This window comes from Lissotriton helveticus, chromosome 4_1 (assembly GCF_964261635.1).
Source record: "Lissotriton helveticus chromosome 4_1, aLisHel1.1, whole genome shotgun sequence".
Lineage (NCBI taxonomy): Eukaryota > Metazoa > Chordata > Amphibia > Caudata > Salamandridae > Lissotriton > Lissotriton helveticus.
The window spans coordinates 258564309-258591559 of NC_136063.1; the positions used below are offsets into that span (position 1 = coordinate 258564309).

Consider the following 27251-nt stretch of genomic DNA (forward strand, 5'->3'; position numbering starts at 1 on the left):
TGCTTATTATCCTGGTTGCCCCTGCGCTTCCTATCCTTCCATTAATGTTGCAGAAGCTGTGCCTTATTAATTACTGTTCCTTATTATTTGCACTGTTCCTGGTTATTTTATCTTCTTGTTTTACTGGTTGCCCCCTCGTTTCCCTTTCCTTTTATTACTGTTGTTGTTGCTGTGCCTATTATTTGCATTTTTAAGCCTTGTTAGATTGTCATCTTGTGTTTACCTGTGATTTTCTTTTTTCCAGCGTACTTTTACTGTTGTATCCTGTGCCTTATTATCTGCAGTGTGAGCCCTGTTATTTGGTGTAAATTGTGATTTTCTATGTGCAGACAGCCAGCCTTGATAACCTGCTTTTTCGCAGTTTGCTGCTCCTGCTGCCTAGCACCCCTAGCCCCTCCTAGGACCTACTTAATGGAAAATGCAGCATGAACCACTGAGCAGGTCTGTGTGCCAGCTCCCTCCTCGCTGCCCTAAGCGTAGTGCTTATTTGTTGCCCCGTGCTTCCTTTCTTTCCATTACTGTGGTTGGTGCCAGCCCTTATTATTGTTAGGGCACAAGAAGTGTAAGCGCACTGACTGCGGAAGCGGAGACGAACGGGACCAGAAACTACATTTCCCATCATCCATCAGTGCCGTCAGACATGCACGATGACGTTGCACGCTGTAGACGTGCCGTCAGCTGAATCCAATAATTGGAGATGGCGCTTTCACGAACACGCCGATTATTCTGAAGACGCCTGAGTTTCTAGAAATACGGTCAGGGTAAGGGTGCGATCTCGCACCAACATTTGTTCTTGTGCTGTGTCTGTGCTCGTGAGTGCGACAGAGGCTTCCGGAGCACATTTCCTTGGTTCCTCCCGTTGGAGAGACACGCGATTTCCAGCGGTCTCATGCGGGAGGTGATGTGTTTTCTGTGAATCCTGAGCCAGTACATTACAAATTGGGCATTTATAACACTCTCGCTTTGAAGCAAAAGGAGAGGGCATGTTTTATTTACAAGTCTTGCATTAAGTGCGAGGTCTGGATGTATACTATACTTTGGTATATGTTGTGAGCTTCTATTTTGATGGGAAACTAACCTCTCCTTGGATAACAGAGGAGACTGGTGAACGAGCTATTGGACTATTGGGAGACAAACTAGAATCTCTATGCTTACTCAATACCTGCAACAAACTTTGGCTGATTGTTGTTGTATTCTGATCCTTTTGGGGAGATCGTTTGAGGGGGTCCGGTAAGGGCAAGCACGTTCTATGAAAAAAGGTATGAGTAGTATGATCAGGACTAGTTGATTAGAACAGAGGGTGTATATCTCCATGTTTGATGGGACATGTTACTAACCATACTCATTTCTTCAATAGAATATGAATGTGCTGTTACCTTGTACTTACCCTCACATCTCGCCCGGCAGAGAGCCATCCTTATTTTCTTTTACAGGTAGAGTGAGTTCTCATTTGCATCACATTCTTTTAGTGATACAGTTAAAGCGTTGAATCGTATGATGATATTGTTTTTTCTCTCTAGATCTGTTCTCAGGTCTCCCTCCCCGCTGTTCCTACCCTTTCCTTCCCTCGCTTGACCATCCCACTAGTCCGAGGGGATTAAATCTATCCGGACTTGGGGCTGTCAAGAGGTGGCCCTTTTGAGCTTCGATCCAATCCTGAGGATAACCTGGTGAACGTGACAATTATTGACTGTTCCTTATTATTTGCAGTGTTGAGCCGGGTTATTTTATCTTCTTGTTTTCCTGGTTGCCCCCATGTTTCCCTTTCCTTTTATTACTGTCGTCGTTGCTGTGTCTAATATTTGCAGTTTTGAGCCTTGTCAGATTGTCATCTTGTGTTTACCTGTGGTTGTTTTTTCCAGCCACCTTTTACTGTTGCATCCTGTGCTTTATTATTTGCAGTCTGAGCCCTGTTATGTGGTGCAAATTGTCATTTTCCTTGAGCAGCCGGCCTGCCTCAACGCCCACTTTCCCACCGTTTGCGGCTCCCACCTCCTAGCTCCACTCCCAGGACTTACTTAATGGAGAAGGCAGCAAGCGTGCCACTGGCAGCAAGCCTGTCTATGCCCGTCTGCTCTTGGACCGTGCCCAGCACCAGGAGCTCTGTATCTCCAGTCACCTACAGCTACATCGGCACCGAGCTCAAAGCCTTGGACTCCAGACGCTTCAACAACAACTGCTGACGTGGCTCTCCATGCTCAATAGTGGGACCTTCCGCATGCGGCCATTGTCACTTCTCTTGCAACACCAGAGCACCTGCACACACAGCCGCCACCACCACCACGACATTAGGTGTATTTGTAAAGCACACCTTCACCCCAGGGTATCTTCACGCTGAATAACAGATGTTCATTGTTGCCCGATTCAAAGGTACTCATTTTATCGGCCTCAGAAGGATGAAAGGCTGAGTGGATCTGCCGGGATTTGAACCTGTAACAAGGAGATCGAACACAATCCTCTACAGTTGATGCATTAGTCCACTCAGCCACCAGACCCAGCTTACTGTGCATGACTGGACAACTCCACAGCCACCTGCTCAATGCCCACCATCACCTCACTCACCCCTCAAATCGTCTGGCTCACCGAGACCCAGCTCAACCCTGCATCCGCACCCGACATCGCCACGTCCAATAGCTACAAGATTGTTCACCGGGACTGCATCAACAAACACGGAGGTGGGATCACCATCATCCACAAAGAATCCATCCACTGCACCACCACGAACAACACCATCCCGATCAAGGATCAACTCAACGTCCTACTCAGTACAGATTACTAAACCACCATCAGAGGCATCCTCTGCCACAGACCTCTAGTACCACGCCCCCGGTTTCTGCAACGCTATCCCGGAATTTATCGCTCCGCAAGCCATCAACACCGAACACTACATTTTCCTTGGAGACCTCAAATTTCACCTCGATGACCCCAATGACATCAACACAATCAACCTCCTTGAAAGCATGAACATCATCAGCCTCACCCAGCTAGTCACCGACCCCACACAGAGTTCACTTGGACGGACAAATCCTGATCAGTGGCTCCACTTCGGAAAGGTGTCCCGCCTCATGAATCCCTCATTGGCTACAGCCTGCAGCTTCGACCCGCTGGAGATCTTCAACTTCCCAAAAAGTCTGAACATATATATCTTCACCGCAACTTCATCCAGCAGCTCCCCAGGTATGCCTTCTCCTCAGGCACCAGCTGCCTATCCCCGCTGGACTGTATCTTCTCAGACATTTTTATTCAAACATTATTTTAAGTTTAAAGGTGAGCAGAGACCGAGTCCAATCCACTTTGTGTATCTATCTGCCCAGCACTCCAATGCGGCCGGCTGTAAGTTTCAACTTTGCTCTACTCTTGCGCGACTAGATGTCCGCTGTGGGCGCTTGGATTATTTAGGAACTATTTTTCACCAAAAATATTTCAAATTTATAACTCCAGTTCTACTGATTGGATTTAATGTGTTTTGGTGTCACTTTATTTACTAAAAGTTTCTCTTTTTTTCAAAATTGGTGTGGAGTTTTTCTTGGGATAAGTTTTCATTTTATTACTGTTTGAGTGCTGCATGAATACTTTACACATTGCCTCTAAGTTAAATCTGGCTGCTTTTGTGCCAAGCTACCAGACGGTTAAGCACAGGATAATTTAGTGACTTTTGTGGTTCACCCTGAAAGGTATTGTGTGGTTGCTGCTTGAGAAGGGTTTTCACCTCCCCCCTCAATCCAACTCCCAAATTTCCTACAATGACCAAGTACATTAAACCAGTTCAATTTCCAGATGCATCCTGTTATGTATGCTTGTTGATGCTCCGATTACATCTATGTTTAAATAAATTACAAGGCTTGATCTAAAGTTTCATCAAAACTACTCTACCATTTTTCATGACTGACGTGGGCTTACACAGAGAGGCTTTTGTCAGTGTTATGGCCACTCTAATATGTCGAGACCAGCATCCAGTGATACCATTTCCAGTGAAAAAGTTTCTGAGCGAACATGTCCAATGAGCAATAAGTATAACTAATATTTATTTATATATTTATTTGTATTATTTTACCTAACACTTGAACCAACAGTATTCTGCTCCAAAGCATTGATGGGGTCAAGGTGGGGAAAGTGGTTGAGAAACAAAGCACAGTGGAATAACGCGTGTATTGTATTCTGTTAACATTATATGGAGAAGAACCGTTGGGGCACTCAATTCAACCGACCAGGTTCAAGGAGGAGACGCAGTTGAAACAGAGTTGCAGAGGAAGCGAAGGTCAATAATGTAGGCATGTATTGCTTTATGTTCCTTGACACACCTATAGTTTGTATTTCGTATAACTGTTAGAAACGAGTAGTCTCTGCAGGATGTGGGGGAAACATGAAATGCTGCATTAGTACCTGTACCCAAATATTAAACAGTGCCCAGGTGCTGAGCTCTGACTCAGACAACAGTCACTAGCTACCCTAATGCACAAGACTGCCCCTATCCGCTCCACTATATCGTCATGGTAAGAAGATGCAGAGTTAAGAATAGTACATGTATACTTTCCTACATGCGTTAACAGTGACAACACAGTGGCAGTCAATATTGTGATTCTGATAGTTTTATAGGGTGATATTTCAACCCTGATATTGAGACATACAACCATTAATCTTATATTATCCTATCTGGCTCGACTTGCCTTAAGTAGTTTGAGTCTCTGAGTATTTCCCATGTTCTATCTCTTGTCATTTGGGTTTACTGGATTTTGGAGCTGTAAACCAGTATCGGGTTTATGATTCTATTGCTATGTTGTTTTTTTGCTACCTCTATTTTTATTTTCAATGAAGAAAAAATTACACAAAAATATCACAAGCAGGCTGGCAAATACACAGATATATGAACTCCTCATTATACGAGCTTTTAAAACAAGAAATCAAGCCCGGAGGCTTAATTGGAGTAGCCCGGGGCACCATAGCAAAACAGGGCCACATAGACATTGCTACGTTGATTTATACTACATATTTTAGCAAGGGTCTCTATTCTACATTTGGACTAAACTGGTAGCATTGCACTCATGATCACAGATCGCATCCAGCTCTCAAAATGCAATACCATAGCCCTAATTCCCCTGCTAGGCCACAATTTTGAATCTCCGCAAGGCCAAGTTAGCCTTAAATCCTTTTCACGCCAAAACATATGAGGACCATTGCCAACAGTTGCTATTTATAGCACTTAGAAACAGCAAAACTGTAATCTAAATTCTTATTATAAATTCTTACAAAATACAAATAAAGATAATCGTGTCTATACAGGTTAGAACAATCACAGTAGCAAGCAACATGAAATGAAATTTCACTCACCAATAGTTTGAATAATAGCATTCTGGACAATCCTCTCATCACTTTCTTTGGTGCTAGAGCTGAACTGAGCACTGTCCGCAGAATTACGCCGGTCGCTTAGCTCAAAGTCTACACTGAGGCTCAAGTGTTTCAGTAGAGTATTGAACACCTCCAGAACTGTAGGACCTGAGATCATATACATAAAACAAAGAACTATGAATTCAATTCTTCAATTCGGTCATGTGTTCGATTCTATGTACAACATGTATGATTAGGTATCTCCACATGCACCAAACACAAATCGTTTTAAAATATTGAAAAAGAAAAATAAAAAGGAAAAAAAGGAAAGAGACGACCAAAACATCAGCATTCTTCAAACAAGCACATCTTAATTTCTGTAAGGCAGGTTTATTTATTTTTATTGTTTGAATATTGCCTACAAGGCCTGAGGGTGATCAGAGTGCTGAACAAAAAACATAACCACAAGTATAATAAAGCACAGAATAAAAGGAATTGCAAAAAGATGCATCATTTTGCACGGTTCTTTCAGATTTAGTTTTGATTGTATTTATTTGCATGTATCGACTCAAAGCAATGGGAAGGTTATTGTTGGACTTGGCCCTCTCTGCAGGGTCACCCATAAAACTTTTTGCCTTCACCCCTTCTCTTTTATGAATTTGATTTTGTTGGCATTAGGACTGTGTGCAATTTACCACTGCTAACCATTGCTATGGTGCTTAAGCTCTCTCCCTAAAACTTGGTAAAATTGGCTTTGATGTGGCAAAATAAACCTTTTGCATGGCCTAAACCTTCCTTTTTAATACATATAAGTCACCCCTAAGATGCACCCATGCCCATAGGGCAAGGCATATTGTAGTTCAAAATTAGGACATGTGCTCTTAAGTTTTACATGTTTTGGTAGCGAAAAACTCCAAAATGTGTTTGTCACTCCTGTACGACCCATCTCTCACATTGTAAAACAATACGATAACTTATCATATTTAATAAGTGCTAACGATTGATTGGGAGCAGGTAGAAATGTCATGTTTGGACTCAAATGTACTATAATTTAAAATCATCTTTAACTGTAAAGTCGGATTTTAGAGTACAATTTTGAAAATGCCACTTTTAGAAAGTTGGTATTTTCCTTCCCAAAAGCTTACAAGGACTTGGAGTTTCTAGGGGCTTGGGTCTGTCATTACTCACCTATGACGAATTAATATTGGCTCCAGAGGACTACCATGCTGTTTGAGGTCTGACATGTTCCTCAGAAGACTTCACTGCTGCTATAAGACTACTGCCGTGCTGCTTGAGGCTTGTTTTGTACCCCAGACGACTATCCTGATGCTTGAGGCCTGCCTTGTTCTTCAGAGAACTGCCCTCCTTATTGGGAAGCCAGGCCCTGCTCTCATCGTCCCAGGCTATCTGAGTGACTCGAAAAAGCCAGTCGGTTGACCTCCTGATCTCAGGTACAGGGACCCAACAAGCTCCAGAGCCCTCCCTGCAACCGCACATCTGAACTGCTGCAACTGGTCCTGCAACTGCAACAGCCCGAGCCCTGCTGGCCTCTGCTAGAATGAGTCCCTGATCCCGAAGAGGTGCTTCCCCATATCATGGATCATTGGCTGGCATCAGAGTGCAATGCTCTTCAAGAAAGGGAGAACTTCTGACGGCCGTCAATGCGAAGCTCTGGTGAACCCGACTCTTCGCACTAAAGCGACGGTCAATGCAGGCTCCAGCAACGGCCATCCGTAATACCCGACTCGATCTTCTTTGTACAGTGACAACCATCCGTGACGCCTGTCCTGCTCTACACACTACAGTGACAACCATCCACAACGCTCCCCCTGCTACTAAATATGTAAGTGTACCTCGGCACTCAAGTATTTATTACACATAGGAGCAAGTGCTTCTATGGGGAAAAAAGGTGTTCTGTCTTGACCTTATTAAAGAAGCATGACTTGCAATGATCAGAATACATAGTCTGAAAAGATTATAGCTGTATATAGAGAACATCAGCTCCCCATGCTACTGTTGGGGTCCTCAATTACTAATTGGACTCTTTGCACCAGACTTTGAAAAGGCCACTTTTTCGGCAGGACTAACTCATTCCTGTATCCAATCTGCACTCCATTGCAGTCGGACTGAACTTGTGATTTTCCTCCGGTCTAGCACGACCAGATGCCAGCAAGTGGCACTTTAGGAGTTATACTTACTTAAAACTTGAACATTGAATATCTCTGATTTTGTTGCTCCGCTACCATTTTATTGATAAAAAAATGTCTCCAGTTTTCTAACTTGGTTTGGGATCTTTCTTGTGTTGTGTTTTCACTTAATTACTGTTTGTGTGCTGCATAAATACTTTACATTTTAACTCTAAGTTAAGCTTCACTGCTTTTGTGCCAAGCTACCACAGGGTTAAGCACAGGTTAATTTAACGACTTTTCACCATGACAAGGAGTGTGGTTGTTGCTTGAGAAGCGTTTCCATTTCACTCCCCTCAACCAATAACCCAATTTCTTACAGTAATAAAAAGTGCTTTGACCCCCCCCCCCAAAATGGCAAATAATAGATCATATCCTAAATAGATGAAGAGTGACAGACAAAAAACACTTGCAGACTAAAAATCAGACATTACATTTTGCATAGATCAGCACTAGCAACCCCAACTGGCTGCACGCAAAGCTGTAGGAGCAGTCCTTTGTCAGAATAAACTGTTTTTTATATGTATGAAAGGATATCTATATGTGTAGTTTGAGCTGGTGGTTCTAAGTGTGGCCCACCGGCACTCTCATTTTTGGGCACAGGCACCAGATTTTCTATAAAAATCTTTGATACAGAATAAAAGAGAGAAAAACACTAATGGGGTAAGAAGGAAATAAAGAAAGTCAGATAAACAGTGACAAACCAAAAAAAGCAGGGATAAAAAAGAACCAGCAAGATTGAGTTAAAGAGGCAGGGAGTGTCTGGTGGTGGTTTAGAGGCATTAGGTGGAACTAAGTCGACACAGTCTTAGTATTTTGCACCCCGCCCGTCGATATCGCCGGCCACTTGGTTCTGAACAAATCCTTGAGCAGCATGTATATATTTAAAAAACATAATGCACTGGCATTTTATCTGTGTAACGTGCCACAGAGCATCCAATGCCTCAATGCATTGTTTGAGATATGCCAAACACGAGGCTGACAGGTTTCTGCAGTAACAGGATGTAAACGTGTGATTTAATGTTTAGGCTGAAGCAGTAACCTTCTAAGGAACAAAGGGGCAGTTGCGCAGATGAAAGATTTCTGGAAAAAAGACAGAGAACGTTTAAATATAGGAACATCCAACTACACTTATTTCAGGAATGTTAGGGGAGGAGAAAAAACATTTGATACCATATGACCGCACAAATGACAGAGAGGAACTCTAATATGAACATGTTCATACCAATACAGGACAATATTGTGGGCCTGCTTTGCTAATGGCTTTTACAAAACCAGGATGACTCGTGTCATCCCAGAATCAGTCTGGTTAGATTTTCCACCGGTAAACAGACTCATTTTAAGGGACAATTCCGTGGGTGTCTGGCACAGGTTAAGATCGATCAGCAGAAGCAGCATTTTGCCATCTACCGAGCCCCATAAATACTATATTCTGGGACAGTCTGGCTCAATGCAGGGGAAGCTGCAACAAAGTTTGAGAGAGCCCAGCATTACCATGTTGTTCAGACATGTTCTGTGTCCTTTATTCACTAGTGCTGAGGTGTTACTATTTTTGGGGGCTTTCACTGCCATGGAATCAGAAACAATGGGACTTGGAGAAGAGAAGAAGACTGCAAGAACATGTTAGAGGGCAACCACCTGCGTGGGTCATTGCATGGGTCATTGCGTGGCCCATCAATCGCCATGAGGGTAAACACGTACCAAGGGACCCTTTAATAGACATGGGCCACCACAGACTGGGGTCTAAATTGAGAGGTGGGTGGAGATCAGTACCCACTGAATTATCAGACATTTGAATGTTGGCGCCTGGAAGTAATAATTTCTGATCAAGAAAAGCTTTGAACTGCCAAGGCTGCTATCAAAGTTCACCATAAACATGTTACGTGAGTAAAACCATTCAGCTCTGCTCTGTAACGGCAGATAAAACTTCACCATGTCACATGCATTATGGTCTGAAAACCGGTTATGTATTACTGACTCGCATTAAAGACAGATGTTCGTTGTAAAACTGGAGTCTGTTTGATGTAGACATTATGCAACTCTGGCTACTATTGGTCGCCAAACGCTATTCTGCACCATACAAACACCAGTTTGGCATGTATATGCAACATATATTTTTGAGACAAGACAACTGCATAATTATTTTCACCTCTTTTTGATTGCATTACGCTGGAAAACAGATACAACTTTATTTATTCACTATAACATTTCAGCAGGGCACTAGTTTGATGTAGTGTAATTTCGTTGGGTATGAACAATCTCTTGAGTTTATTTAGAAAGCCTTTGTTGTGCATTCAACAAAAACGCCCTTGTAGCAGGAAAGTAGTGCGGTTTAGTTCTTGCCGGGATAAAGAATTATTATCCTTTATTTGATTTTTCTTATTACATACTATTAGACTAATGCTCCTAAAGAGCCATCGTATTTATGTATCTTTAAAAATAAATGATAACTTGAATTATAGACAACTGAAGTACATCTGTCTATGGTAGCTGCATGTGTAAAATCAGGGTCCTCAGAGTGGTGACGTGGGTGTTATATTATCATAATCTATTGACTTATTCCCTTCAAGTGCTGATAATATTTAAGGGCAATAGATGGGTCTGGGTTACAGAACTGGAGGGTATAATTACATTCCTGCCGAAAACTGCAGCAACAAAACAGATACCGTCGCCTGCGCAGAGATCTTGATTCGTTTATGTAGGGAATGAATGTCAGTTCCACTGCTATTTTCCTCCATTTCTGCTAAATATAATTGTGTGCGCACTGTCATAAATGCAGAATTAAACCACAAGGGGTTCTACCTGCCTATGGTCTGGTGCGGTTTGATTAATTCTTTGGAGAAAGTAAGATAGGCAGGAAGGACCCCTAGTTATTTAACTTATTGCTACAACACCCCCTCCCCCAAATAAACAAGAATGGATAAGCCACTTGCTTTGAGATTACCGAAGATATTTGCATTATGCAACACACTTTAGGTATTTGTGGTTCCAAGGTCGGCTATTGGCAAATTCACAGGATTAGTAACCACAAAATACCTTTTTATAGTGCGAAAAAGCCCTTACAAGAGCTGGAAAAGTTGCCACTCCTTGGAAAACTGGAAGTACAGGGGGCAGTGAAACTGTCATTGCCTTCCTACTTGTGAGCAGCAACGGTATGTATTAATTTTCACTGAAAATACAGTCGCAAACATAAAAAGTTTCCCATTTGAAAATGCAAATACACGGCCTGATGTCCCTGGAAAGCCTCCTTCCCTGCAATCGCAGCAAATCGCTGGAGTCACAAATTGTGTCCTACCTAATTATTATTGGTTAGGCATTGCAACCCCTAAAGACGGACAATTGGTGATGCAACCTATTTCTACATAGGTTGCATCAGAAATTGCACATTCATTCGCAAACCAGTTGTGTGCCAATCACATACTCTGGTTTGACAGATGGTATTAATACTTCAGGACCCTTATTTGCATTTAAACGTCATCGTTTTAGTATGCCTTCCTAAAAGATAGAAGCCAATTGGTTACACACTGTGGTATTCTCTGCACAAGCTTGTTTGATTAGGAACGTGAGCTCGTGCAGAGAATTCGACAGAGAAGAGGGCTAGAGGGGGATGGTGAAGGATGGTTCGTAGCGCAGTTGTGAGGCTCCTGTTATGATCACCACATCTAGAAATAAACCTTCTCGACTTCTAATCACGCTGCAATGTGTTTGGTTTGTTGTGCACATTAACTGCCCCACTACACTGGCGACGAGCCTCGGACACGGCTGAGTAACTATTTTTGATGATGAACTGCAATCATCAGGGCATTGATAATAGGAATTGTGTTTACTCCTGATGGTTTTAATACATTACTTTCCATAATAAGAATAGGAAAGCGCTCATATCAATTAAATGGACAGTGGCCGTCTCTAGAGCATGGGCCCGCTCTTGTTATTTATTGCGCCCGCTTCTTGAGCGAGGGAACACGCTTGACATCAAGTCATGGCTATACCCAGCGTGTGGCAGCCTTACCTCCACATTGTTCGCTTGTCTCTTTGAGTGCATGTCGTGGGAAAAGTAGCCTCATATTACTGTGCAGTCCTGCCTACTCGACGCTGCACATTTGGGGGCCATTTTGAAGTGGGTTGTTTGCCTGTTTTTAGATATTCTGCACATTAACGCTACTTTGTGTTCTGCTGAGAATTGTTTTGTTTACGCAATGGTATTTCTGTAATCCATTTTTGACCATATTGAAGAAGTTATTATATGATGAGCAGTGTTCAAAGTGGGCGGAAAAGACAACAGTGACTACTTTAAATATTTTCTTTACATCCAAAGACAAAGGTGACTACTTCATTTATTTTCCTTGTAGCCATAGAAAACTGTGACAATATTATTTATTTTTGCATTCATTGACAACGATGACAACGCTTGTTCTGTTAGTTATTTAAAAAACCAAAAATGTCCTTCTTTAAGAGAATGTCAAGTATTGTACCACCGCCAGCTACAAAAGAACCACCAATGGTTTGGAAAACATGGGAAGGGGTATTTTTAGTACATGTAGAAGTTCTAGAGAGACATGCATGTGAACCAGAAAGGAAACTGTCACTGTTGAAACATTGCCGGTGGTTTTGGTTAAAAGAATATAAGAATTTACCACGTCTGAATTTACCGGTATTTTGATGTACATCATATGCATTTAAACAAATGAATAAACGTTCTGGAAGGAAAAGCAATCTAGTCATGGAGAGGTATAAGTTTGATACAAGAAGAGAAGGCGAAGCCGAGTCAATTGAAGAATTTGTGTCAGCATTGAGGGCATTAGCGACCACATGTGATTTTGAACACAGACTATTCTGCGAGCCCATATTTTGATGAAAACAAAAAGTAAAAAAGTACAGGAGCGTTTGTGGGTATCAGCAGACATATCATTAAATGCTTCTATAGAAATAGCTAAGAGAGTGAAATACTCTGAGAAATCCGTTAAAGAAATATGGAATGATTTAAAAACCCAAGCAAATTGTGTAAACAGAAAATATAAAGATGAGAAGGGCCCAAAAAAACACAGGAATGGGGAAAGCAGAAAGAAATCTATATACTGTTATAGGTGTGGAAGTCAAATGCATTTAGAAAACTCTAGAAATTGTCCAGCAGCTAAGATTTGCTGCAAATGCAAAATGAAAAGGCCATTTAAGCAGGGTGTGCAGACGTTCCTCTGATATAAAAAAAAGTCAATTTAGTTGCAGATGAGAAAAAAATTATGAGTTTTTGTCAGGAGTGGAGCATGACCCAAATGTGATTGAGTGTTGATAAAATGGACCACAAGAACAGGAGTTTTCCTTCGTGTGCTATTTATATCGATGAGAAACACACTATTGTGTATGTTGACTCTTGTGCATAGTATACTATACTCAGCAAGGATGTTACATAGAAAACGTATGGGAATCAGGCTCTACAACCTCCTGATTTATCACCAGGGGTGTACGGGCATTAAGATACATTTATTAGGCTATTTTGGGCAAGACCTAGAGTTTTCTTGAAGATGTTCTCACGGAAAGATATATGTGGCAGATCATGGAGAATCACTGTTGGGGTGGCCACATCAAGAAAAAATGGGAATCATGTTGGATCCCAGGGCTAACCATCTTGTTTATGTGGTCAATTTTACCATAACTGGGATACAGTGGTTGAAAGTAAAGATAACAGGATGTTGAGGAAGAATTTAAATGAACTTTTAGTAATGTGTTTAGTGATAAACTTGGTGAGTATAATGGATTTAAACACCGGATAATTTTGGGGAAAAAAATGCTGTTCCAGTTCGGCATCGTGAGAGGAATGTTCCACTCACATATAGAAACAAACTTAAAGAACTATTGAGTGATTTGTGCAAGCAGAAGATCATAGAACCAGTAGAGTCTTCTTCAGTTATTTTGATCAAACCTTCAGGTGAATTAGGATTATGCATTGATCTCCGGAGTTTAAATTAGGAGATTTGGGTGGATTCCCGTCCATTACCCAATCTTCACACAACACAATTGAACATTTGACAAATTACAAATTATAAATTATTGGGTGTGTACAACTGTGGGCTGTTGTATGAACCTTCTATACTCACAAAGGGCTATAAATAGAATATTGTACACGTCATCAGTGTACACACCCAATAATTTAATATTTGCCCTTGTGAGATCAGTCCTTAAGTACTTATAAATTACTTATAAATTAAATCGTTTTCAGGACTGTATTGAATTAGCTACGAGGGTACTCTCCACTCTTTAGGATTTGATTTTGAAAATTTGTTTTGTAATTTGTCAAATGTTCAATTGTGTTATGTGAAAATTGTATATAATTGTGTGGAATGATTTGATGTTTTTATATGTACAATGGTTCTGTCGGGTATAGTACTTGATTCCTTCAGTACATGAACTAAATTCTATTTTAGATACAATTCATAGTCTTCATCATTTAAGACAGAGCTCCAAACCAGGAGCTTGCGCACCACATAAATCCAACATCAAGAAAATTCAAGATATTTATTTGTTTGTAATTTATGAATTGATTTTTCATTCATAAACGATCTTCATGTATATCATACTTTTTGTTAGTACTTAATTACAATTCATAAATATTTTCAAAATACGGCGCACAACAATAGATAGTGATTATAATGTGACAAAGCGAAATAGTGACATTCAAACATGTGTATATACAAATCAGTGAAAGGAAAATCTTTTGGCCAGTTTCCAGATCTAATTAAAATTATCACAGTAATCCACTTCAATTGGATGTCATGAAACTGGATATTCTGTACTGGTCCACCGATACTAAGCTCGTCGACGTTTCGACCCTATGGACACCTTAGTTATGGGTCTATAACGGGTCTTCTTCAGGACAGGGGGCGGTGGTAAAGGCGCCAGAGGGCTTGCGTAAATTGAACCCAGATTAACGATCTAGAAGTTATTTCGTCCGCCTATGGTTTTATCCCTTAGTTGACACATTGGTGCCCAACGGAATTTTCAAAGGAGTGCAGAAAAACCATGGGGCTGGGAGTAGTTGAATTGATCAGCAAGCCCACAAACGTCGTATTAATCAAGACGTCCAATGATCGAGTTCAAAGATTCCTACATCGTTTTCCAACACACACGGTGTAAATCCGGTATGCAACTCCTAGGGATTCAAGAGGTTCAGAGCGCCGTAATAATCAAGCGTTCTATTCTAAGGGTTATAGTTCCTCATTTGGAGTCAGTCGGCGTAATCTGGCATCCATTCGTTTCTTCTTCCGTGTTCGAAAAACAACGTTTGTGGGCTTGCTGAACAATTCAATTACTCCCAGCCCCATGGTTTTTCTGCACTCCTTTGAAAATTCCGTTGGGCACCATTGTGTCAACTAAGGGATAAAACCCTAGGCGGACGAAATAACTTCTAGATCGTTAATCTGGGTTCAATTTACGCAGGCCCTCTAGCGCCTTTACCACCGCCCCTTGTCCTGAAGAAGACCCGTTATAGACCCATAACTAAGTCGTCCATAGGGTCGAAACGTCGACGAGCTTAGTATCAGTGGACCATTACAGAATATCCAGTTTCATGACATCCAATTGAAGTAGATTACTGTGATAATTTTAATTAGATCTGAAAACTGGCCAAAAGATGTTCCTTTTCCCTTTTTCACTGATTTGTATATACACATGTTTGAATGTCACTATTTCACTTTATGTCACATTATAATCACTATCTATTGTTGTGCGCCGTATTTTGAAAATATTTATGAATTGTAATTAAGTTCTAACAAAAAGTATGATATACATGAAGATCGTTTATGAATGAAAAATGAATTCATAAATTACAAACGAATAAATATCTTGAATTTTCTTGATGTTGGTTTATGTGGTGAGCAAGCTCCTGGTTTGGAGCTCTGTCTTAAATGATGAGAAGACTATGAATTGTATCTAAAATAGAATTTAGTTCATGTACTGAAGGAATCAATTACTATACCCAACAGAACCATTGTCTATATTGATTTGTATTGCCCAGGTTCTGAGGGATACTGGGTCGCCCCATGGTGATATATAGTTTTTATATGTACGGCAATGTGTAAATCTTGGACTATCTCAAATGTGTATAAAGTGATGAAACTTAATTCGTTAAAATAATTGATCAATACCCAATAACTAAGTATTTAGGGTATATAATCTGCTTTGAATAAAAGAGTAGCAGAATTCAATCGTGACCGGGTGTCCCTTGATTATAATTATTATTGTATTGTCCAACCCGGCCCCGCAAATGACAAAACCCCACTATTTTTTAGCATTAATATGAAATGGAGCATGTTCCACGATGTAACAATGTACATGCTGATTGCATGTCTAGATTACCAGTGGTGGAGAAGTTTGAGGATTTTGAGGAAATGATGGAGTGCGAAGTGGCATTTACTTTTGGTGATGTCAGTGATTTGGGGAAAAATGATGTTGGTCTGTGGGTTATTTCAGAGGAGGAATGGACTAATGAAACTGAAAATTATGAAGTACCATTGAGAGTCCAACGATATATACTTGATGGCTGGTCAGGAGAGAAAGAAGTTATAGGTGAACTCAAGGGTTTTCATAAAATATGGGAAGAATGGGTGTGGAGAATGGCCTAATTTTGAGAGGGGATAACATTACAACCCCCTTTAGCTTAAGAATGAAATTAATACAGTTTGCTCATGAAGGACATTGTGGAATATCTAATACCAGACAGAGGTTGCGAGAACAGTATTGGTGGCCAGGGATTGATCAAATAGTGGACAAAGGGGTGAAATCTTGTGTTCCCTGTTCCACTGGTGATAAGTCAGCCAAAGCTATAGTAACAGAGTCCATGCCTGTGGAATTGCCGGATGGCATTGGCAAATGCTGGGTGTGGATATTATTGGCCTCATTTCTGTAATATCTAGACAAGAGTGCTATTGTATAGTGGTAGCTGATTATTTTTCAAAATGTCCATAAGTTACAATGGTTGGTAAAGTAACTTCTGAGGCAATTGTGGAATTTTTGGATGAGCTATTTTGTAGGGAAGGTATTACTAAAGTCATTGTGTCAGATAATAGGCCCCAATTCATCAGCAGAAAGATGGAACAGTTGTTCTACATGTGTGGCATATAGCACAAACGAATATCAGTATTCCACCCAGAGGCTAAAGGCAAGTAGAAAGATTTAATAGAGTAATCTAAGTGTCTATCCAGTTGGCTATAAAAGGGGGACGTAATTGAAGGAAACCTTTGCAAGCCATGTTGTAAACATATAGAACAGGCTTCTCCAACAAGTAGCTCGTGAGCTACTGGCAGCTCTCCATGTACCTGTAAGTAGCTCTCTTGTGTGCAGCCTAGGCTACTAAACTTAAAGCATTTGTTTGCTGAACTAAAATAGGTATACCAAAACTGTAAAGTCTTTCTTCAAGATGAAAATGTATGTATTTTCAGAGTTCCTAAGCTGATATTTGGATTAAAATGGTAGAGTTTCAAAAATATATTTAAAGTTGATATTTGAGCAATAAATGATGTGGCGTTTGTGCCACGGACTTTGCAGTTGTGGCTATTGTGTATTACTCATTAAGATGCATTCGACAATAACAAAGACGTTTTTACATTACTGTAGACATCCCTGCAAAATCTCGCATGGGGTGCCCACTTTGTAATGCAGTCTGATGTGGTTATTATGACCACAATAATATTAGTGGTTCAGGAATATTTTCATTGAAAATAAGTAGTTCTTGCAGCAGAAAAGGTTGGAGACCCCTGATACAGAACGACACCTAACTGTGTGTCATCAGTTTCTCCTTTTGAATAACTGAGAGGCAGGACGGTTGGTTGCATTTTAGTGCCATGGTGGTTGAAGAATAAGTGTAACAGTAACAATGAGGTGGATTACAAGAGGATTAGGAGAGCTGTGGAAGAATACAAGGGGCATATCCAAAAAATGATAGTTGAGAAAAGAGGTACATTCAATAAACAGTTGGTAGAAATTGGTAACTCGGTGAGAGTGAAATGTGGTGTCAATGTCCGGAAAGGAACATCTAAATAGTCTAATACTGTGAAGGTAATCAAGTGTTTCAGGAATGCTGTGCAAGTGCAGGATGGCACTGTATGGAATTTATCTAGAGTACCTTTGCATAACAATCACGAATAGCATGAAGAGGTGTTGGAGAATAAGTTTTGCCATAAAGAAGGGGGGGTGGTTTTGGATGTAAGTAATGTTTTCTTGGACGTTCCTGTTGATTTGGATGTGAGTGGTCAGTGGAGATGACTGTTCTATGGAACACCGAGTAGTGAGGATAAGGGTTCACCCTCTATGTATGCCTGCCCAGTTCAAGGAGTATTCGTTAAAATAAGTTCAAATATTATTCGTTATCATAATTTATGAAGATTCTAGTAAATATGTGTTGTTATTACAAAGAGGCTTATGGAAGAAAAAAAATGTATATGAGAGGTTACATTTGAATTTGCTATGTTTTCTTTTAATATTTCTATGTAGTTTATTTGGATTATGGTTTATTTGTTATGTAATTTAATAACAGTTTGATATGTCATCTAAAATATATATATGGGAGGTGTGTGGTATTCTCTGCACGAGCTTGTTTGATTCAGGAATGTGAGTTTGTGCGGAGAATGCGAAAGAGAAGACGGTTAGTGGGGGGACGGTGAAGGATGGTTCATAGCGGCGTTATGAGACTCCTGTTATAACTGCCACATCTTGAAATAAACCCTCATTACTCCTGATCACGATGCAAACTATTTGGTAGGTTATGCACTTTCACAGCCCCACTACACACATTTAAATTAAATATGTGATACATCTTGCACGGTTTTCATCACTCTCACTCAACTCGGTTTACCACACCGATATCTCATATGACCATCATTCAGTCTGACTCCTTACAATGCAAGCAGGAGAAGTCATGTAATAGCCCACCTCTGATGGCTATACCTGTTGTTAAAGGCCCTGAACCCGAGGCCTGAGCCTCAGGCAAAGGCTTATAAAGAGGGAGAGGGCTGTAAAGCCTGAGGCATGAGGGCTATAAGACTATCAGATCATTTCTATTCCACCCACTACGAGTAGAATGTTAAGAATTAAAACAAAAAAAACATCAGGACAAGCATTGAAATGTTGGAGCAGAAGGTTTACACCAGCCATTTTAAGCAACTGCATTGTTTTCCATGGAGCTCTTAGCATTCCAATGTTCTAATGTTTACTCCATTCGTTCATCGATAAGCTAACAATCCCTACCATTTTAGTTACTTGCAGAACACTTAAACAACACTTCTGAGATTTAATATGTTGCTTACATATGTCGTGATTTATTACAAATTATCTCAATTCATCTCTCACAAATATTAATTGGCTAGCAACTGAGGGAAAACAGTCTGCTTCGAGATGGGAGTACGGTCGGGAAAACTTAGAGCCTGATTTAGAGTTTGGCGGACAGGTTACTCCATTACAATTGTGATGGATATCCCGTCCTCCTTATTAGAAGTGGATTATATTCAATGGCACTTGCAATATGGAGGACGTGATATGTGTCACGTTTGTGACAGAGTAACCCGCCCGCTGAACTGCAAATCGGTCCCATAGTCTTTATGAATAGGGCTAACCGTGTAGGTTTACCTTAAAGATGTCCGTGTACCATGCTAACCAGGCAACAACTAGAAATTATCTAAATCAATACCTCAGTTTGGCTCACAAGATCATTTATTTGCCACCTTCCATGATGTAAGGTTTATTTTAAAGATAAGGCAATTCTGATGATAAATAGAACACAGTAGCTCAGCACTAACAGTAACACATGCAAAGTACTGAAGAATATTTTACTTAAATATAATTCTATACTCTGCTCAACTGAATCTTTTACACAGCAAGATTAAGGAATGTTTCAGCAGTTCCAGGTGAAGAAACAATTAAACAACTCTGCACAATATTACATACTGAACGTACCTATGGATCCCTTTGCAGCAATTGCGACAGTCTCCAAAAGCACCTGAACGATTCCGGCTCTGATACGTGGAGAGTCCTTTTTGTGTGAATCCAGGTGTCCCAGAATCTGCTGAATCACATGATGAGAGTACTGAGCCTGAAAGAAAGTCAGCACAATCAAAAAGTGCAATAGCTGGGAGGGCTTATTTGTTTTAGAACCCAATATTCTCATACACATACTAATTTTCCAGTTGAACAGTTTCACTTAAATAATGGCTAGATTTCCACGTTGTGTTAACATAGGTTTGTAAATTGTGTATGAAAGAAAGCCCTACAACTCAACATTTCAAAGGAGAGTATGCGCTATGGCGCCTCCACCTGTATCAAATAGTGTCCAGGCAGAAAAGAAACTCTACGTTGAAAGTAACCATAAATCAGAGAGAATACTATGAAACAGGCAATGAAAAAAGTCATAGGAGAAAGGCCACAATACATAAAGTTATCCATTTCTTTTTTATCATCCCCAAAATACTCATTAATGCCTTGGTAAACAGCTTCGGCTTAGACATTAATCACTCAATTTTTATGTACTTTGAAGAACTCTCCGGATTTATTGTATTAAGATTTGATAAGTGTTATTAAATACTGAGAAGGCTAGATTTTGTTGCCAGTGTGGTTGTGGGAAAAGCATGATACAAGGACGGTGGTGAACCATCCTTGCTGGTTAGGCTGCTGAGGCGGATGAGAAAACAGGTTAATGTTTAGTTTCATAAATGCTCAAAATATTTTACATCCTCTTTAAAAACTAGTCAAAGAATATATTCATTTTTTTCCCAGAGGAAGAGAGTCAGTAACGTGGGGCATGAGGGATGCAGGCAGGCATTAACAGTAACGTGCCCATGGAGGCATAGGCCTTGTGGTTCAAAACATGATTTGTTTTCTACACTCTGATAGATCACAACCTTCCTCTCAAGCAGTACCCAAATGGTCAGCTTAGCCTCGTACCCATCCACTGCCTCCAACCTGATCTGTGGCTCCCTCAAGGCTCCTCGCTTAGCTCAGCGCTCTGTAATATCTACATGAACCCTGTCGCCAACATCATCCACGCTCAAGGGCTCAGCATCATCTCCTACGTGGATGACCCTCAGCTTATCCTCTTCCTTTCACGAAAAACTTTGAACACCTAAGCAAACCATATCAGCTTCATGTCTGAAGTCCCAAGCTGGAAGATAAACTGTCTAAAACTCAACACGGACAAAACAGAAGTGGTCATATGTGAAACGGACACCTCTTTCTGGTCCTAAGCCTAGTGGCCTTCAAAGCTAGACCCGGCACCCAGTCCATTCAGCTCAGCCACAAACCTGGGGACAATGGATCTACAATCAAATCTTGATGTCCAACCAAGTCAACTGATCGGAGCCCCGTTTCAACACCCTCACGATCCAGGTTTTCAGATGGCACCTGAAGATCCCTCACGCAAACCCATGCTTGATTAAAGCAACACCTGCTATGCAAGCATCACTGCTCAACTCCCCAAGAGGCTCAAAGCCATACAAAATGCAGAAATCAGATTTACTGTAAAATTACTAATCTGCATATATATCTGAACACCTCAAAGACCTCCAGTGGCTCTCTGTCCACAAAGGTGATATCTTCAAGTGCCTCATAAGCACCATCAATGAACTTTAAAATCAAGGCCCGCTTCTCTCGACAGCAGCATCCTGTTCTACACACCTACCAAGCCTCTCCGCTAGACTAGCCTTCTCTTTGCCCACATCCCCCTCATCTGCCAAGCCAGAGATTGGGGCTGCACTTTTTCATACCTAGCCAACAACCTGCCCTACCACTTCAGAGCCAGCAACTCCAGCATAGAGCATGGAGAAGCGTGGCTCAGTGGTTAGAGGCGGCAGACCCGGAAGCTGAGATCAGCCGTGGACCAGGGTTCGATTCCCCACCTCGGCGGGTCTCGGGCTCAAAAATTCCACGGACTCGACAATTCTCGCTCCGGTGCCTACTCGACTCACGGGGTCACACTCTGCGACTCTGGGCAATAGCTTGCTTAATCTCCACTACGGCCCCTCGCGGCGGGATGCCTGGCTTTCACCTTGTGAATACCCTGCCGGGGTATCTCACAGGGGAATACCAGGACGGGTTCCCTAAGCAAGCGCCTTGAGACCCCTGGGTGATTAGTGTGCTATATAAATCGAAACACACACACACACACACACACATACAAATCAGCAGGAGTCTGCAAACATGGCTCTTCAAGGCAGGGCAGCCCTCACCTCCCCCCATGACAAGAACCAGTATACCCTCCCCCAGGTGATATGCCCATCATACAAAAAAGCAAAACATGTTAAACACTGCATCAGGTACACAGATTTCTCCAGCAGATGCATTGATCACCAGACTTAGCTTACATTAAATTATAAACTGGAAATTGCCAGATACAGACAGATTTCTGTAGCAGGTGCCTTAAACGGGTACAATATTTTAAAATCCAGCTTGTAGGTGACCAATTAGATAAGGCAGAACTGATTTATTGTCACATTTGTCCTTGTGGCTAATATCTTTGGACAGAGTTATTAAAACACAACTGTATCAATCGAGTGTTAGACTCTGCCCCTCATTTAATCTACTACCCATGTGCTGTCGCATCTTGACCCACAATGTATGAGATCTAGGAGATTATTCCCCCATTTTCAGCACTGGTACTAACACTAAACGTTTTACCACATCAGAACCAGGCCTACTGCCTTAGCCACAGCTTGGTGGTCTTGTTGATGTTAAACTGTGTTCATGTGCATGATGTCCGTTCTTAGCACTTACTTGTTCAACTCCAGAAAGGATCATCTTGAGAATTGTTAGCTCTCTCCCAAAGTTATCAAAAACATAATCTAAAGATATGTCCTTGGTTACATTGCCTAAACAAAACAATGAGAGATGTAAAGGCCATTTACTGCATTCTGGCTATGATGTGTTTGAAAACAACGAAAATATTGATTCCAATCTAAAAGGTAACCAGAAGTATAAGGAATACCATAGTCCATTTAATTCAGTAGATAATGCCTCGACTACAGACAATGAATTGGCTAATGTGAAACAAGTCTTTGCAAAGTAAGCAAACTGTGATAACGAAAATTGTTTAGAGAAGACTAGGGACTGTAATGATAGTTTCAAGCCAAAAATTGATGACTGGAATTGGATTGAGACTGCAATAAACTTAGAAAGCCAGATTCCTACAAGCTCACCCTGGAAAAGGCAATTATGAACTGGTATGTTGCGTGTCCTGAAATATTGCAGAGTTATTAAACAACTGACAGGAACATTACTGTTGTTATGTTACAGGAAACCTGGGAGTCAATTGATGTGATAATGAATGGGTTTACTACTGATAATGTTAATGCAGTATAAGGGCAATTCGCAGAGCATCAGGAGGTCTAACATTAATATCAACAAAGAAAATATAAAGTTGAGGAGGATCTGCAAGGAAATCAAAGATTTTCTATCATTTCTAATTACGGTGTTTAATCAGAAAATACCTTCTAAAAGTGCTGGAATTAATGGTTTTATAGTAATAAATATATACTTTCCGCCAAAAAATTATCACAAAAAGCAAATCCAACAATTGACACTCCTCCTGGATAAGATAAATATATCATATTCCCAATGTACAATATTACTATCTGGAGATTTCAACGCTAAAATTATATTTATTAATGGAAGATGTAAAGAGGATCAACTGAGCAAGACTATATTTTACTATGGCAAAATGTCCTCGCTGATCAATTATGCAATAATATCCATTGAGAAAATGAGTTTAGTTGACGATCTGGTCATAGGGAAATTAGCCGGCAGTGATCACCAGCCCCTTCAACTTAAACTCGACTGGGTGACCATAGAAAGAGTGATTTGGCGGAACTCAGCTTATGCTCAATGTGAGAATGGTCGAAGATCACTGAAAATGGTCACTGAAAATGAAGGATTAAGTAAAATAATTGGTACAGAATCTCGTGACTCTTTACGGTGAAAGCTTAGATAATATAATAACAGAATATGAAAGATTAATTAGCGACATACGTTAACTACCAGTTAAGTTGAAAAATGACTATAAAAGGGAAAAACTAAACCTGGGTTTGAAGGTAAAAAAGATGAAAGCAAAGATAGCTTTGAATAAGAAACTAAGGGAGGCATATACATTAGATCCCAAAACAAGAAATAGGCAGATTAAGGTCTATAAGAGACATTACAGAAAGGAAATAAGAAATATTGTGTGGGAAGAGAAGGAGTCATTATGGCCAGAGGTTATTTCAGCCCTACGTTGTGATAGAGTTAACATTATTTGGAAAGTACTGGGTGAAGTGTTCGGTGTTTAAAAAGAAAACCTGATGCGTGTTCAGTAGACTAAGAACAGAGGGTTAAGTATATCATGGACCTTTATGGAAATAAGAACTAAAGTAACAACGAAAAGCCATTGAAGCTATACTTGGCTAGCTGTCAATGTGACACTAATTCAGGTGGCGGGGGAGAATTTAATACCCTTAATTCTGGATGTGACAGTTATAATAAAGAACATAAAGAGTTTGTGTGCCCAAGGACCGGATGGGTTGTCAGCAGACATTTTGAAACTGGATCCAGACCTTTGGGCACGAGTACTAACTCCCCTGATTGCTAACGTAGTTCATACAAACAGAATACGGGATTCATGGTAGGGGAGCATTCAAGTTGCAAATTCAAAAAAAGATTCTTGAAAAATACACAATAATTATAGAATGATATCCCTATTGGACATTCCATGTAAAATCTAAGCAAAACATCTGCTGCGGTCCCTAGAAGCATAGGCAGAGAAAGAAAATATCCTCCTGAAAGTCCAGCTGGGTTTCAGAAAGAACTATTCAACTGTCGATGGGTGCTTTGCATTAAAACTTAGTAGATGAGTATGTTGTTGAAAGAAGTGAAGCAATTTATGTAGCATATATAGATTTATTTACTGCTTTTGTTATGATCAATAGAGCTAAACTCTAGAAAAATGTATGAACTGGACTATACCTCCATGTTTTCTGAAGTTGATTGTCAATTACACAGGGGTCCTTGGAATAGAGTAGAACTGGGAAGCAACTGGGCCTTAACAAGGAAAATTCACACTCTGAATGGGTTGTGCCAAGGTTGTATATTTGGCACTGTTGCTTTTTCCTTATACATATCAGAAATCTTGCTGAATGTATGTTACGGTAGTACTAGTCCACCAAAAATAGGGGAGACAATCCCACCAATACTATATGCTGACAACACTATTCTATTTGATTATATACCATTAGGCCTTCAGAAGCACTTTGATGCTTTTTTAACTTATCGCCTCGCTAATGATTTGAAAATCAATATCGAGAAAAACTGAAATAATATTTTCAAAAGTAAGAAAAAAGCGAGATCAGTTAAAATGGTGGATCAGATCGAATAAATTAATATAAATATTTGGGTATGCTTTTAAAAGAACATTTTAATTTTAAGGAACATATGGCCTCCCAAGTGCAGTGGGCAAAGGCTGTTCCCTGGTCTTAAAAGAGACTGGACTCTGCTCTGGGGCATAAGTCTGTTGAGGTATTAAAATAAATATATACCCTAAAATATTGAGTTTATTGCTTTAAAAGTACTGAAATCATGGTGGAAGCAGATATATTACATCAGCAATCAGTAGAAATGAGTGTTTGGATAAAGAAGAAATGTCTACTTGGAAAAACTGATTGATTCTTCCAAAAGGCTCAATTAATAGTGCGCTCAAACTGGAATTGGAACTTGTCAAAATTAATCAAAGATATTGGCAGAGAATCTAAAACTCTGGAGCTAAATTATGGTTACCATGTATGGGCTCATTTAGGTATTTGCTAAAATGGCAGTTACAATTGAGATGCACAACCGGTTGGACCACAAACCTATGTAATACATTGCAGGCCTTGAAAATGCTCTAATCTTTTATCTATAGTGAACAGAAACTGAACGTTAGTAAAAAATAAGATAACAAATATGCTAAAAAAAAAAAAACACTACTCTGCAATTGTATACAAATAATTGCAGGAAGAGACCACAGGCAGTACACATGCTGCTCACAATTTATAAAGGTAAGCTACAACAGTATTTAAAAGCTATAAATGTTGGATGTTGAAGTTGAGCATTGGTCAAGTGCTGTCATTCTTAAAAGGGAAATACATCACTGTGATTTCAAACAAGGAGCATCAAAAAAGGATCTCTGTCCGTACTGTGCACAGTGCACTTTAACGTTGTTATATTTATATTTTCTGTAGTGCTTTTAAATGTGCAAGAAAGAAAATTTTATTCCCAGTTTTTAGAGAACTTCATAGACAAACCTCAATATTTCTTATATTGGAATTTAGTAACATCAAAATATGTTATAGGGTGGGTACATTTTTGAGATGGTAAATAATAGGCTGGGTCAAGAGGATGAGTTTAATTATATTAATGTTTAGTTTCATTGCCGATAAAATAGGATATGTGATTCAAATCCTGTGGCATATTAAACCTTTAATGTTATATTGGTGTGATCATGTTTTTCGATGTTGCCACGAACCCTACAGTGTTAAATTGCATTTAGATTAATTAATTTAATTTATACGATATAGGCACGAGGTCACTTCATACTAAAGGAAGCAATTGGCCTTTTACCATAGTTTAGAGATGTGAAAGGCGAGTGACTATGTGAGTGTGCTTTGCTTTTATCTTATGTCAAAATAATTGTAATGTGTGTGCACCTTGTTGGCTCAAATCAAACAAATCAAATACATCAAAAAACAAAACAATAAATAAGACACCAGATAATCTTTCCTCACCAGCAATTAAGTGGCATACACTGACAGTTTAAATGAAAGATGATTAGTCCATTTTTGCTGGGAATATTGAGGAGGAAAACCAAACCTAGCACAGACAACCTGATACACTAATACTAACACATTTAGGATATTCTCATTTCATCACGCAATCTAAAATTGTTCGAAAATTAAACATTTATAGTCATACATTATTCCCTTTTCTGGTCGTTTCAAAAATGTTCTGAACAGAATTAGCGCATATGCATTGAATTCAATTGCAGTTTTCAAGTACGTTTACCCTCATGCTGTTTATCCATTCAGAACTGCCGTGAGAACTGACACTCCATTCACAAATCCCTTGTAATGACTCACTAAAGGAACTTCCTGAGCCATTCATTTTTCTAGACACCCACAATGCCTCTGTGCCACTTATCGCTGTCGCGGGGCTGCTTGACATTACATGGATGGAGTGGTGTCTGAGTAAATGGATATTATCTTTTTTTTCTTTTTGTTATAAAGAACACTATTTTCCAGAGCCACACTTTAGAAGAGCACCTTAAACACAAAAGATGTGACATAAGCCTTTCATGCGACGCCCACAGACAACAGAGTGTAGTATTTCACCGAAGATTTGAAAGAATACTTTATTCTGCAGAGCACAGTGATTTGTGCTGGAGTTACTTGGATAGGTATGTTGTAGGCGGGGTGGTGAAGGGGGCAGTTCTATGTTGGCTCTGCAAGGGTGCTTCACCTCAGGAATACAGTGCTAAAGAACCAGAGCATAAAAATGGCCATAGGGATATATGTTTGCTGAAGAAATGCATTATTCATAATCGAGAATAAATAACAGAAATTACCATGTCCCACATTGCACTGAGCTTAGTAACAACTGTGAAAAGAGTACAATGAACGACTTGCCAAACCAGAAAAATTAACAATAGAGTGATGTGGTTGGAACTGGTAATCAAAGAAAGAATGGCAAAGATGGTTTCTGCACATA

The 27251-nt window shown here is 40.1% G+C and overlaps 1 protein-coding gene across 1 annotated transcript in view; it reads right to left on the reverse strand.

Annotated features, from left to right (window-relative positions):
• Positions 1-27251, reverse strand: part of EFR3A (EFR3 homolog A) — a 1274477-nt gene that overhangs the window by 403005 nt on the left and 844221 nt on the right. Inside the window, exons 10-11 of the mRNA XM_078686747.1 lie at positions 19452-19587; positions 5329-5493 (exon numbers count right to left, since the gene is read on the reverse strand). Coding sequence (XP_078542873.1) covers positions 5329-5493; positions 19452-19587 — 301 coding nt within the window. The remainder of the gene's footprint in view (positions 1-5328; positions 5494-19451; positions 19588-27251) is intronic.